This window comes from Hyaena hyaena, unplaced genomic scaffold, assembly GCF_003009895.1.
Source record: "Hyaena hyaena isolate Hyena2069 unplaced genomic scaffold, ASM300989v1 scaffold_311, whole genome shotgun sequence".
Lineage (NCBI taxonomy): Eukaryota > Metazoa > Chordata > Mammalia > Carnivora > Hyaenidae > Hyaena > Hyaena hyaena.
Genome location: NW_024080944.1, coordinates 1181035 through 1196159, shown reverse-complemented (window position 1 = coordinate 1196159; position 15125 = coordinate 1181035). Strand labels below are relative to the sequence as shown.

Below are 15125 nucleotides of genomic sequence, written 5' to 3'. Positions count from 1 at the left end.
TCTCTGGCCTGGCACCCATAGACAGGTGGGCTGCACTCCTCCTATCCAGGCCAGCCTATCTGATGACCCCAAGGAGTACCATCACCAGGACAATACAAGCACCGATGTCCACTCTATGCCTGGAATCCCCTTTGGGCACAAAGCTACCAACTTCCGGGTCAGAGGAGGATGTGATCCCAGAATCCACCCCATTAATCGGTGCCAGCTTCAAGGACAGGCCAACTTCATGGACTGACCCTCACGTTCCAGGGCCAGGTTTCTGTGTCTTCCCAGCACCGGCCTCCTGTGGGAATGCAGAACAGGAGCAGGCCACAGGTCGGCTCGGCTCACAGGGGCAGTGGCCTGCCTCTCCTTGAGCATCCTGCACTTTGCCCCAAAGCTGACCCTGCCCTGGGGCTCCTCTCACCAGGTACTCTCCTCCTAAAGAACAGCCTGTCTTTTACCCTGGGGTAGTGAGAGGTCATGCCCACATGTGATGCGAATGGCAACAGCCATCTCCTGGCAGTGGGGTAACAGCGGGGATGCCAATCAATGCTGCAGATCAATCTCAAACCCAGTCCTGATAAAGGGTAGCATCAGGTCCAAGGCTCTTTAAACCCTACTCGCAGGGTTTACTATGATCTGGCCACACCCCACAAATCCCACCTCACATTCCAGCCCTTCCCATAACACATAGTTAAGCATGTGGGCTCAGGGATCTGTTGGCTAGGTCTAGAGCCTTTCTCAAACCCTTATAGAGCCACAGGTTCCCCATCTATGAACTGGGAACAACCATAGGACCCATCTCACAGCCTGTGTTAAGGCTAATGAGGTTAACAGGTGTAAGAGACCCAGCACAGTACCTGGCTCCTAATAAGTGCTCAATAAGTTAGCAGTGACTTCCCGTATGGTTTTAATACCCACCACTACATATGAAGTACTCACTCTGCTTCTCCTTGGTCTCTGCCCCAGCTCTGTAAATAGAAGGCCTGCAAGACAAGCCAGAGAAGGTCAGAGTTTGAAGAGATTTTAAAATCACTGATTCAAGTCCTTTGGTTGACCAGAAGAGAGGCCAGGTTAGGTCGGAACTGTCACAAGGCTCCAGTCTGCTCAGGGAGACTGGGCCTGTGACTCAAATCCTTGCTTGACGATCAGAGAGTGGCACCCAGCACTTTGTCCTCATTACGCTCTTCCTCTCCACTGTAGAGGACACACTATGTGGCACATACTTCTAACTGTCCTCAGGTGTCTATTTGCTTTTTTTTCCTACTAATGGAATTCTCTAGGTTTTAGCTAGATACATGGCCACTCAGCTAGAGATAATATTTCCCAGAGTCCCTTGCAACTAGCTGTTGTCATATGACCATTTGGTCAATGAGTTGTGATTAGAAGTATTATATGCAATTCTGGGTCAAAAGGAGGCTATTAGTCTAATCTCATTCTGACCTTCCTTCTTCAACCATTTCCCATGCTTTGAATCACTGGTGTGGTGGCAGGCCAGCTTTCTTGATGTCCATGGAGACAACATCCTACTGGATAACAGAGAAGAACCATGGATGATCTCATGGGGCAGGACACCCATTTTCTTGACTGCCTGCCAGCCCAAACTGTTTTGGGAGAGAATAAACAATCTCACCACCTTTTAAAATCATTGTTATTTCACCTCTGTTAAAGCAGCCAAGCCAATATCCTAGCTAGAACTTGCCACCAGCACTAAATGACATTGGTCCTCTTCTTGGGGGCTCCCTCTGTCGGTCGTGATGCATATGCACACACATATTCATAACAAACTGCATTAGACAGAAAAACCTCATCACATATTTAAGAATGTCACTCTTACATGATCTCATGGTTCCTAGGTTCGAGTCCTGCGTTGGGCTCTGTGCTGACAGCATGGAGCCTTCTTGGAATTCTCTCTCTCTGTGCCCCTCCCCGGCTCTCTCTCTCTCTCTCTCAAAATAAAAAAAAATGAACTTTAAGAATGTCACTCTTAGATATAATATAAATGAATCATATGATAACCTTTATTTTTTTTGAGTTTTATTTTTTATTTTATCTTAAATTATTTATGCATCTTTGAGGGCACCTGGGTAGCTCAGTCGGTTAAGTGTCAGACTCTTGATTTCAGCTCAGGTCATGATCTCACAGTTTGTGAGACTGAGCCCCACATCAGGCTCTGCACTGACAGTGCAAAGCCTGCTTGGGATTCTCTCCCTCCCTCTTTGCCCCTCCCTTGCTTGCTCTCTCTCTCAAAATAAATAAATAAACTTTTTTTTAAAAAAGGAACTTAAAAAAATAAATTATTTATGCATCTTTGAAGATGGCTTGGCTGCAGGTAAGAAAAAATGCTAGCTAACATAAGGAACTCACCCATATTCTCACATAAGGAATGTGAAGTTGAAGAATGGCGGGTCCTAGATTAGTTAATTCAGCAACCCAAAAGCATCATCAGGAAGCCAGGATCTACCCCTGTCTAGAGTCTCTGTCATTCTCTGTTTTTGTCCTGTTCCTAGGATGATGTCCCCCAGGGGTTTCAAGATGGTAGCCACACCATCACACTTAGCAATCAGAAGAGGCAGAAGGGATAATCTTGCACATTTCTACTGGAAGCAAGGAAAGCTTTCCCAGAAGCCCTCCCGTGGATTTCTCCTACTGTATCCCTGCCAGAATAGTGTCACGAGCCCACGTGCAAACCCATCAAAGGCACCAGCAAAGGGCCACAAGTAAGTGAAAACACCTGGGATTCACCTCCTGCTAGAGGCCCATAGGGGAAGGGAGAGGGTGGAGGCCCGCTCAGAATCAGAGTTCTGTTAGATTTTTTTTTAATATTTTTATTTTTAAAAATTTTTTTTAAATATTTTTATCAGAGTTCTGTTAGGAACGAGGGAGCAAGGGGTTGTCTGCAACAATCCACAATTGCAGATTTGACAATACACACAATTATTCTAAAAATAATGACGGTACCAGCACTTTCCAGATCTAGCAATCAAAGCACATACCATCATAATTAGACGTTTAAGAAACATCAGCGCTGGCCTGCTCAGGTGTAACTCGGCAGAGCCACACAGCAGAGCTACATGGCAGAGCGGCACGGCGGAGCCACTCAGCAGAGCAGCATCCGTCAGCCTGCTGACTGCGGTGCGTGTTCCAGCCTCAAGACCTTTTATTCCCTATTTTACATGTGTTCAAATATGCAACGTGAATTATTCAGCTACCGTTTCTTCCCAGAAAGGATATGAGGCAGATAATCTGCAGAGTTAGTATTTTTAAACCCTGAAATATTAAAGCTCCCCCACCCCCATTTCTGAACTACACGTTCCTGCCACTCTCTCCTTTGAGGTTTTTTCCAAGCTCTACAGAGGATAAACTTGTAAAGGTGTCTGATCATTTCTCGGGACCAGAACAGACTGAAATAACTAATTCATTGAGCCAGGATTTTCAATCTTTATGTACGCCCCAGTGATCTCTTCCTGACATTGTGGGAGAAGCCTATGTTCCATCCAACAGCGCTGCTTTGCTCCTTCTGAAGTTGCAGAAGTAATGACATCTGAAATTGGCATAGTCTTACTTTAGAATGTCAAGAGCACCTATAAGAACGTCAACAAAAAAAGGGAGAACATGCAGTTGGCATGATTTACTCATCACAACGTCATGTTAAAAATATAGCTGATTTTTTTATTTTGCAAGCAAACTATGTCAATTAAAAGTTTGTTAAAATGTCGAGGGAAGCACAGAACAGTAAATAGGCAAGGCTGTAAAACTAGAAATACAAGCATACAATGAATGCACGGCGAAAGCCAAATTTCACAGGCAGAAAATAAAAAAGAGCTTACAAGGGCCTGAGAATCACGGCTGTGCAATGTGAATCAGGTGCACCTGGAAATGTAGGTTGCCATGGCCACTTACACTTTCTGAAAGCTGTGCTTTTCTGCATTAACAATACTACACAGAAACAGGATTTTATTCTGGATGGACACAGGAATGGGAGCACTGATGCATGCCACAGATCAAGGTGTTTTGTCCAACAAGGCCTTCTTCAGGCTGGAAGCACACGTACCTACAGAGCTTTGACTAAACCCTGGGCTCACTGCCGGCTCATTACAGGACTTGATCATGATGAGGCATGGGGTGCTGCCAGGTCCCCTGCGGATAATCTCTGCCGTTGCCGAGGGCAGGAACTCCATGCCCTTAAATATGTTTTAGAAAACTGCTGATAGTTCAGTGGGAGGTTGGCAGCATCAGTGTCAGTACAGAATGAGCCCTCCTGCTCAAGGAGGTGGTCAAGTGTGGGCAGCCACCTGCTGGCAGTGCTGAGGGCATGGGGGGGGGGAGGTGGGGAGGGCTGATGTGGGTGACCTCTAGGAGGCCTTCAGGTACCTGAGACTCAGGGATTCTCTGGTCCAGATCCCAAAATAAGCTCTCAAACTTTTTTCAGGGGCTCCTTTACACTTATAAACTACAATAACAGATTTAAGGACACTGTCACACAGAATCACAGGTATTTTGCTTGGGAAGAAAGCTGAATTGGTATCTGGTACAAGCTCCCTTCCAATAAAGTAGAGACCAACACAGTTATAAGCTCCAAAGCTTTGATTTGGCTTAGGTTAAAGCTGTAATTAAACATAGACCTCAAAGTCAATGGCAATCATCATACACAACAGTGAAAAGCTGAGAGCTTTTCCCCTAAGATCAGGAACAAGAAAAGGATACCCACTCTCACACTTTTATTCAACATAGTACTGGAAGCCCTACACAGAGCGATTAGGTAAGATAATGAAATAAAAGACATCCAAATCAGGATGCAAGAAGTAACACTGTCTCTATTTGCAGGGAATATATATATAACAACCTAAAGAGCCCGCCAAAAAGCTGTCAGAGCTAAGAAATGAATTCAGTAAAGTTACAAGATACAAAATCAATATACAAAAATTAGTTGCATTTCTATACACTAACAACAAACTCTCAGAAAAAGAAATTAAGAAAACAACCCTATTTACAATTGCATCAAAAAGAATAAAATATCTAGAAATAAATTTTACTAACAAGATGAGAGACCTGTATACTACAAACTATGACACTGATGGAAAAATCTAAAGACACAAATAAACGGAAAGATGTTCTTCGATGATCAGCTGAATGAATTAATATTGTTAAAATATTCATACTATTCAAAACAATTTACAGAATCAAAGTTCCAAAACATTTTTCACAAAATTTGTATGTAACCACAACAAACAAACAAAAAATCCCAAATAAACAAAGCAGTCTTAAGAAGAACAAAGCTGGAAGCATCACACTTCTGACTTTAAACTATATCAAAAACTAGAGTAAACAAAACAGTATGGTATTACCATAAAAACAGACACATAGATCAATGGAACAGAATAGAGATCCCAAAAATAAACCCATGCATATACGGTCAATTAATTTATGACAAAGGAACCAAGAATAAACAATGGAGAAAGGACAATGTCTTCAATAAATGGTGTTGGAAAAACTGGACAGCCACATGAAAAAGAAGGAAATGGAACCCCTCTCTTACACTGTCCACAAAAATCAAGTCAAAATGGATTAAAGACTTGAAACAAAGACCTGAAGCTATAAAACTCCTAGAAGAAAACAGAGGGTAAGCTCCTTGACACCAGTCTTGGTAATGACTTTCTAGATTTGACACCAAAAGCAAAGGCAACAAAAGCAAAAATAACCAGGAGGGACTGTATCAAACTAAAAAGCTTCTGCACAGCAAATGAAATATTCAACAAAATGAAAAGGCAACCTATGGAATGGAAGAAAATATTTGCTAATCCTATATGAGATAAAGGATCAATATCCAAAATATATAAAGAACTCCTACAACTTGATAGAAAAAAAAATAATTCAATTAAACAAATGTGCAGAGGAGCTGAATGAACATTTTTCCAAGGAAGATGTACAAATGGCCAACAGATACATGAAAAGATGCTCGACATTACTAATCTACAGAAATACAAAATACAATACAAAACCACAATGAGATACCACTTCACACCTGTTGGAATGGGTATTCTCAAAACAATGGCTACTCTACAAGAGATATTACATGCTGGCAAGGATGTGGAGAAAAGGGAACTGTTATGCACTGTTGGTGGGAATGTAAATTGGCACAGCCACTAGAGAAAATTGTATAGAGGTCTCTCCAAAAGTTAAAAATAGAACCACCAGCAATCCCACTTCTGGGTATATATCTGAAGGAACCAAATCAGCATCTCTGTCTGTACCCCATGTTCATAGCAGCATTATTTACAATAGCTAAGACATGGCAATAACTTAAGTGTCCATTGATGGATAAATAAGGAAAATGTGCTATATATATGTGATATATATATATATATGTATATATATCAGATGCAACAACATGGCTGGAACTTGAAGGCATTGTGCTAAGTGAAATAAGTCACACAGAGAAAAACAAGTAATGTATGATTTCACTTATATGTGGATTCTATTACGACCCGAGTCATAATGATGTGGGAAACAAAGACACAAGGAAGTGGCAGATAAAACTAAATTTCCTTATAACCTGCAGCCCACTGACAAATACGGGAGGCTGACAGAATGTATAACATTTCTCCAGGAACTCCCTACTGTCTTCAGGGTAATGCTTTGGTAGAGAGAAAAACAACCTTTGCTTGACAATAGCTAGGCCTCCAGTATCCCTGAGTCTTCTTTAGCATATCAAAGTCCCTTTGGAAACTTCCCTTTGACTTTATCTCCCCCAACTCCCAAGTATAAAACCAGTCTCTCTTCATTCACAGTTCGGGGGCAGCTCTTTCGCCCACAGGTCCTGTCCCCATGCTCATGCTTTAATAAAATCACCTTTTCACGTCAAGACTTCTTTCTTGGCCATTGGCTCCAGACCCCACCAGCACTCCAAAATTCTATCAATAATAGCTCAATAATGGTTAATTCCTTTCCATTTCTGGTCTGCTACCATCTGAAAATACACGAATAAAATCTTTTTTTTTTTTGAAGCAAGAGTTTTCTAGGAATATTAAATGTACAGGTTGGGGCTAGCCCCATAAACTTATGATCAAGCAACATTTTCGGGAGAGATCTGGCTATTTACATCTTAAAATCACTCTGTCATCTGGAATATGGTACTTACCTTGAAACCTAACTTGAGGCTGAGAGAAGCAGAGGTCTTGAAACAACGATGTCATTTGGTGGATGGTAGGTCCTTTCAAGTTTTCCAGAGCAGGCCATACTTACTGGTAAATCATTAGGGGTTCTATAAAAAAAAAAAAAAAAAAATCGATAGTACTTAATGAGAACCATGGGAGAGAGAGCTGTTCACACAAGTGCTTTTGAGAATGTAAAGCTCTGGGGTGGCCATGACCTTTGTTTACATATCAGTTCCCACAAACTTAAGCTAAATGAACAAACACTTACTCTGTATTATCATCATTAAATTGAGTTTCTAAATTGAATTTCTGAGTATGTCTACTAAATAGAGCAAAGAGCTACCCTGTAATATTTAGAGATTTGTTTTAATAGTCATCTTCCAAGGTTTGCTGTATTTTTCCTTGGGCACTATTCATTGTGACTGCTGTACTATTTGTTGGGCGTTACAGGACATCATGATGTCAGAAATGTTTGCTGTAGACTGTGTTCAGTTGACAGTGCTGTGAACTCTGTTGGCTATGGAAGACTGGATCTGCCCCCCAACCTTCTGATAACTGACCACAGACTACCATATCATTGGTGTAATTATAACTCATTTAATCAGGATGGAGATCTGTGCTTCCTCTTCTGAAACTAGGAACATACCTGAAAGTCTTCTTTTGTAAGAAATCATTCTAACATTAATTTAAAAACATAAGGCAAAATCTTGTCTTCCCAAAGGTGTCTTCTTCTTTTCACTGAGATATAATTTATGTATAACATTATACTATGTGGGGAATAAGCTTAGGAATTCCCTGAGCTTGCACCGATGGGTTAACAAGGTATAAAGAGTTCGAAAGCCATAGGATGTACACACCCAAGTTTGGGTAAACAAGATTAGGTAAACGGGGCAAAAGCCCCCAGTATAGGACAAGCAGGGCAAAGGCCCCCAATATAGGACAAAGGTATAGGAATAGGGAATCTCAGGATCAAAACAGCCAAGATGAGGTAAACAAGATTAGGTATTCAGGGCAGAAATGCCCCCCAACTTAGTATGATAACAGAATACTGCTTTCACAGGAAGGAAGGGCCAAAGTAGGTAGAATTCCCCAGGGGAGCCATCTGGCCCAGGGCTCTTATTTGTTGGGAGATTTTTGGTAACTGATTCAAGAAGGACCAAAATAGGTAAACAGGTGAAAAAGGCTGTAGACCACAGTGGGCAAAGTTGCCCAGAGTGGAGCTGATTAGCAAAAGACAGGTGCCTTGTTGACCCTGAGGTAGCATGCTCTTTTTTATCCCTTAGACCAGTTCAAGTAAACAGAGGTGGTGCCTCATGTTCGCTGTAAACAACTTTCCACCCAGCACCAGAATGTTGTTTTGTACTGGCCCAAACCCCTAACACTGCTTATCTCCAAAACCCCCTTTTCCCCACACCCATGAGTTAACGTTCACAGTTTCATTGTCTCTCTGTGCATGGCCATCATACTTCTAAGCCTTCTGATCCTAATAAAACCGGAGCAAGGACCCTTACTAGGGGCTCTTGTCTCCTCTTGGACATTAGCCTCTCTCTTATTTTTAATCTTGCATCCTACTTTCTTGCTGGACAAGAGAGAACTCCAGACCAGAGTCTATGACAATATTAGTTCCAGATGCACAACATAATGATTTGATATTTGTATGTTTTACAAAATGATTACCACAATAAGCCTAGTTAACATTCCTCACCATAGTTAACATTCATCACCATACATAGTTCAATTTTGTTCTTGTATGAGAAGTTTTAAGATCTACTCTTAGCAACTTTCAAATATACAATATAGTATTACTAATCATAGTCACCATGCTGTACATTACATCTCTATGACTTAATTATTTTATAACTGGAATTTTGTAACTTTGGACCACCTTCACCCATTTTGCCCAGCACCACCCCCCCCCAACCTGGCTACCATTAATCTATTGTCTATATCTATGTCCTCATTTTCTTTTTAAGATTTCATGTGTAAGTGAGATCACAGGATTGTCTTTTATAATCCTCCTGGAAGGTGGTCAACAAAACTCTGGCCATTTAGCAGTTTCCCACAATGCTCTTAGGATGCTGATCAAACCATGCCCAAGGCCTATAAGGCTTTACTGTCAGTCCAGGCTCACTGGTATGACTACAGTCATCCTGGCCATCTCAGCCCCCACAAAAGAGTCTTGCTCCTTGGGGGCTTGGTGCCTATGTCCATGTATGTCCTCTAATGACCCAATTACAAGGGAGGTCAGTTGGGCAGATGCCTGTAGTTCGAGTCCCCAAGGGGCATCAAACCCCACCCCCCACCCCATCGGGTCCCCAAATTACCTACTTTTGTCTGATCTATCTACAAAGTCAAAGCTGGGGGGGGCTCCCACAATCCCTCCCCATATCAGGTTCAATAATTTGCTACAACAGCTCACAAAATTGGAGAACATTTTACTTGCTGTTGCCATAGATTTATTATATAAAGGATACAACTCAGGAACAGGCAAATGGAAGGAATGCAGAGGGCAAGGTATGGGGCCAGGGCACGAGGCTCCCACTCTCTTTCCAGGCATGCTGCCCCCCAGCATGCTCATGTGTTACCAACCCAGAAACTCTAAATCCCCTTGTTTAGAGGTTTTTATAGAGGTATCCCTTCAAATCTATGACTGATTGAGTCACAGGCCACTGGTCTGGCTGAAAGTCCAAACTTCTAATGGTGGTTGGCCTGTCAGGCAACCAGCTCCCATCCAGAAGCTGTCTAGCCCCGTCTCCTGCCCCCCAGGCCAGCAGTGATTAGCACATAGAAGATACTCTGAGTACTCCGGAGCTTCCGTGTTTCAGGAGCTGCGTGCTCCGAACTGGAGGTAAAGGCCAAATATTTATCTTTTATGATACCATCCTACAATTAGATGGTGCTCTCTGTTCTCAAGAAGACTGAGCTAGAATTGGCCTCTAACTACTAGCCTATGCTCCACCAGGCTGTCCAAACCCACTCACACCCTGCTCATTCACACCACACAGAACCCCGGGAACTGGTCTGAGTGTCTTTTTCAGGTTTATACACAGCAGTCAGGGGAAGAGATGGAATCTGAAGCCAGCTCTTCAGAATGCCAGTTCAACATGATGTCCATCACACCACCCTACCTCCCAGATGTTTCCACCAATGTGAGATGCTTGGGAGCACCATAACCTCCCTATCCAAAACAACACAACAAACAAAGCTATGCACTTTTCATAATGGAGTACATGAAACAGATGAAGCTTCTTAATGTTTAACAGGTAGTATTCAACGTCTCCATAAAACAAGAGCTCATGGTGATATTTACTTTAGGCACCTCCCTGCCAAATACCTAAGGGACAAGCCCCTGCAGGAACGTCTGATTCAGATTTCAGTTTGCTTCATTCCGTGGGCAGATCCCACGTCAATCCCTCCCACAGAAGGGGTACCTTCTGCTTTCCCTTCTTTTCTATTACTTGTCATTCCCCAGGATGCTGGAGATTAAGGACATAAATATGTTAAGATAAAGAACATTCCAGATCATCTGCACTGTTCAGTGAGATAGCACCCCAGAACAACTGAGCTTTTGAAGACTATGCAATGACCCAGAAAATGTGAACATTTTAATGTGACTTAATGTGAAAAACTAAAAAAGGATACAGAGCCATGCATTGCACGACCCAATTTTTTTTTTAATGCGTGTATGTATATGCTTGGAAAAGCTGGATGGAAAGAAATACAAATTTAAAAATGACATCGTATGTCTCACCCTTCAGATTGGCAAAAAAATAACAAGATCATTCATCTCTAGGGCATGTTAGTCCCAATGCGGGGACAGATTCTTTCACACACTGTTGGTAAGAGGGTTACGTGGAACAGTACTTGTGAAGAAGAACTGGTGGTCTAATTAAAATAGTAAACACACCTTCCCTTTGCCCCAAGAATTTGAATTCTGGGTATCCAATCCCCAAAAATGCTTGTTCATGTGTATAAACCAGCAATAGGAATAAATATAAAAATTTGAAAACTGAAATGGTTGGAAAAGTACAGTTTGTTCATATAATGGGACAGTATTCACCCATTAAAAGGAAAGAGGGGGGCACCTGACGGGCTCAGCTGGAATAGCATGTGACTCTTGATCTTGGGCTTGTGAATTTGAGCCCCATGTTGGGTATACAGATTAAAAATAAAATCATTTAAAATCATTTAAAAAACGAAGGGAAGGGAGGGGGAGGGAGAAAGAGGTGGGCTTAGGTGTGGATGTTAGACAAACCTCCTAATTTTGCCAAGTAAAAAATGAATGAGAGAGAGTATGTAAGTGGCAGTGATGTGGAAATGGTGGGGTTCAGAGTGAATGGTCAAGAAGGAATTCTTGAGTTCTCTTCAGTATAAATAGGAGGTTTTATTAAAGCATGGGGATAGGACTCATGGGTAGAAAGAGCTCTACTGAAGTTGGGAGGGGGTTAGGGATAGCCTAAGTCTCTAAGGAATTTTGGAAGCAAGGTTTCCAGGACCCTGAGAGGCTAGCTGTTAGGAAAAGGTCATTTACTACTACAGTAACAGCCTAGTCATGAGACCCTTCAGATGTGTATCAGTGGGCCATATGCTTGGAAGATGACTGCTAACATATATCTTGGGGAGCAGAGATACAGAAGCTTCCAAGGAAATTTTTCTGTGTTAACACAGACTTACAAGATCCTGGAGGCCAGGCTACTGTGCGGCTAAGGTTGCCATTTGCCCTTAATCAAGTGTCATCATCGAGGTAGTTGACCTCCTAGAGGAAGGTCACACTGCCTATCTCAAACTTGTCATTGGGCTGTAAGTTGTAAAGAAATTTAATTTTTTTCTTTTGCCTCTGTTCTCTATTTCAGCAGCATAATAGATACAGTGCTTATCTGTTATACAGGTGTCTCTGTAGGTAAAACAAACATTTGCACATCTCAACATATACCAGGAAATTTTAAGAAAACATGTAAACTTACAGAATAAGGTCTGGAAGGAGACAGTCCTCAAATTAATAATGGTCAAATCCATTAAAAATGGTCAAATAAATGCTTATTTATTTTTGAGAGACAGAGCATGAGCAGGGGAGAGGCAGAGATAGAGGGAGACACAGAATGCAAAGCAGGCTTCAGTCTGAGCTGTCAGCACAGAGCCCGACACGGGGCTTGAACTCACAAACTGTGAGATCATGACTTGAGCCGAAATCGGATGCTTAACTAACTGAGCCACCCAGGTGCCCCAAAAGTGACAATTCTTAAAGAAACTCTAGAAAGAGAAAACAGACCCTTAATGTTAGGAGTGGTTACAGCTGGGACGACAAGTAATCTTACTACGCTTCGAAACAAATTGCAAGGGTGGAAGACTGGTTTACAACTCTTAAAGCAGGTGGTGGGATTCTGGAAGACTTCTTTTCTCATTTATAGTCTTTTGCATTTTCCAAATGTTCTTAAACATGTATGACTTTTAAAATCAGAAAAAAAGAAAACTGTAGAATTTATTTAAATTATTTTTTAAAAGTTTTTTAATGTTTACTTATTTCTCAGAGAGAGAGATAGACAGATATAGCATGAGCAAGAGAGGGACAGAGAGAGAAGGGGAGGCACTGAATCCAAAGCAGGCTCCAGGCTCTGAGCTGTCAGCACACAACCCGATGTGGGGTTCGAACTAGTGAGATGCAAGATCATGACCTAAGCTGAAGTCGGATGCCCAACCTACTGAGCCACCGAGGCACACCTATTTAAGTTATTTTTTAAACAATGTTAGTTAAGCAAGGAGTCACAAGGCAGGTACGCAAGTTATAAAGAGACCAGTGGTTTTGAAAGAGTACCTCCTTTCAAAATGAATGCAACGTAGAACCTGATGTGCAAGAAAGATAAAATCAGAGTTCACTGGGAGGGGCCCGGTACCCCACTCAGCAGAAGCCCCATGACACCCAAAGAAACCAGGGCTCCAGGAACTCCATTAGGAAATGCACTCTATAAACAGACTGAGGCTGCAGGGGTTAGGTAAGGGGTTATGTGCGAGCCAGCCTGAGGGAGCCTTAAGGAAGAGACAGAACCAGTTAAAGCTCCATGGGCAGGTAGGATGTTGGTGAGCATGCCTGATGCGAGCAGGCATTTCAAGGAGGATAAATAACGTGTGCAGTAGCACACACGCGGAGGCAGAATCCACCCCTCCCTACACTGTGGACTGATGACAGGTTTTATGCAGTCACTCATCACTGAACAGGGGGGAGAATGACTGGGGCCAGACTAGGCTCCTGGAGGAGGAGGGAGCCACAGAAGGTTCCTGAACACATGCCTGACAGGATGAAGGCGGCAACACAGACATCACTCCGGAGCTGCTGACAGATACACTCCTGCATATTCATCCCGCCCTCCAGTTTACAGCAAGGCACTGGCAGCCAAGAAGGCAGACAACCTTGCCGGCTTTGACATTGGGGGCTCGTGGCTCATCACCGTACAAAGGCGAGCTTTTGCCAAGCTTGTGCTGCATTTGGTCAGAATATCAGCCAGATAGGCTGCAGGCTTTCCTCCGGGGCTATCCTGGAAGGATATTCCAAGGGCAATGGGGCTGGGACCCCAAGTCACAGCACGGCTCACCATGCCTCCCTGGGACTGAGATCCGGGCCTTTTACTCCACCGCTTACCAGCTGCAGTACCTCAGGCAAGTTACTTAACCTCTCTGAGCTGGTTTCCTCACGGGTAAGGGGTGATTCGATTATTGATTCAACAAATATTTACTGAGCCTCTGCAATATGCCAAGCACAGTTCCAGACACTGGGGATCAGTAGTGACCAAACTGGTCCAAAATCCCTTCCCTCACAGAGCTTATATTCTAGAGGAATACAAAATCACCCACTTTACGGGGTTGTGGAAGGGACTGCACTTAGGATACTAAGGATTCTGTACCTAAGTCTAGTGTGTGTATGCGTTCTCCCTCGCCCCCAGCCCCCGATATCACCAAGCAGTTCTCTGACACTAGTTGGGTGTCCTACAGTTCAACTCAATTCTGACCCTATCTGCCTGGGGATAGCGTCAGAGTCCACAGGTTAAGGGCTCTTTCCCACAAGACTTCCCCCAGTCCCCACCACTACAGAGGCCAACTGCAAATCCAGGTTGTTACTTGTGCTTCTGACTGGAGGACTGACTCCCCTTTTGGTTCAATTAATTTGCTAGAGTGGCTCAGAGAGCCCAGAGACACATTTTACTTATTAGATCATGGGTTTACTATAAAAGGATAGACTTCAGGAATAGTCAGATGGAAGAGGTGCACAAGGCATGTGTGTGGGAAAGGTCGCAGAGCTGTCACGCCCTCTCCCAGGATGCCAGTCTCCCATATCCCCACATGCTGGCCCTGGAAGCTCTTCAACCCGTCTTCTTGTGTTTTTATGGAGGCTTCATTACATAGGCATGACTGATGGACAACTGTCTTGACCTCCAACCCCTCTCCCCTCCCTGGAGGTCTGGGGGTGGGACTGAAAGTTCCAACCTTCTAATCACAGGCAGGTTCTCCTGAAAACCAGCCCCCATCCTTCCTTACCTGGGGGCTTTCAAAAAACATCACTTCGCTAACACAACAAAAGACACCTTCCGAGGTCCCAGCAGAGTTTAAGAGGTCTGCACCAGAAACAGGGACAAATGAATATATATTTCTTATTATAAATCACATCATAGGTAGTAAGGATCCTCCTTTTCTCATTTTATTACTATGCATCTTTCATATACCCCTTAGCACCAAGAAGGCTCCCAGCAGACACCATGGGCTGGTCCAAGTTTCCTTCTATGGACTGAGATTTCCCTCCCTGGAAACACAATGCCATACATTCACCCCTGGACTTAAACTAGCACGTAAGTCCCACACTGCACCCCACTCCCTAGCACTGTCCATTCCACTATAGTGAACAGAGCTGGGTAGAGAGAAAGAAGGAGACCACCCTGGGACCATTCATCACAATGAAGGCAGCTGACAGGCCTGCTGAGCCCTGGCACAGCCCCCATT

At 43.3% G+C, this 15125-nt stretch overlaps 1 protein-coding gene across 6 annotated transcripts in view; it reads right to left on the bottom strand.

Annotated features, from left to right (window-relative positions):
• PXYLP1 (2-phosphoxylose phosphatase 1) overlaps positions 1 to 15125 on the bottom strand; it is a 93607-nt gene that overhangs the window by 45120 nt on the left and 33362 nt on the right. For 5 of the 6 annotated variants that reach the window (XM_039248562.1, XM_039248563.1, XM_039248566.1 and 2 more), the window contains one exon: positions 7124 to 7246. Coding sequence is in view for 1 of the 6 variants with exons in the window: in XM_039248567.1 (XP_039104498.1) it covers positions 7124 to 7178 (55 nt within the window). In the remaining 5 variants the exon portion in view is untranslated. Of the gene's footprint in view, positions 1 to 7123; positions 7247 to 7407; positions 7449 to 15125 lie in introns of those variants that run through there. The other variant, XM_039248564.1, reaches the window with a different exon arrangement.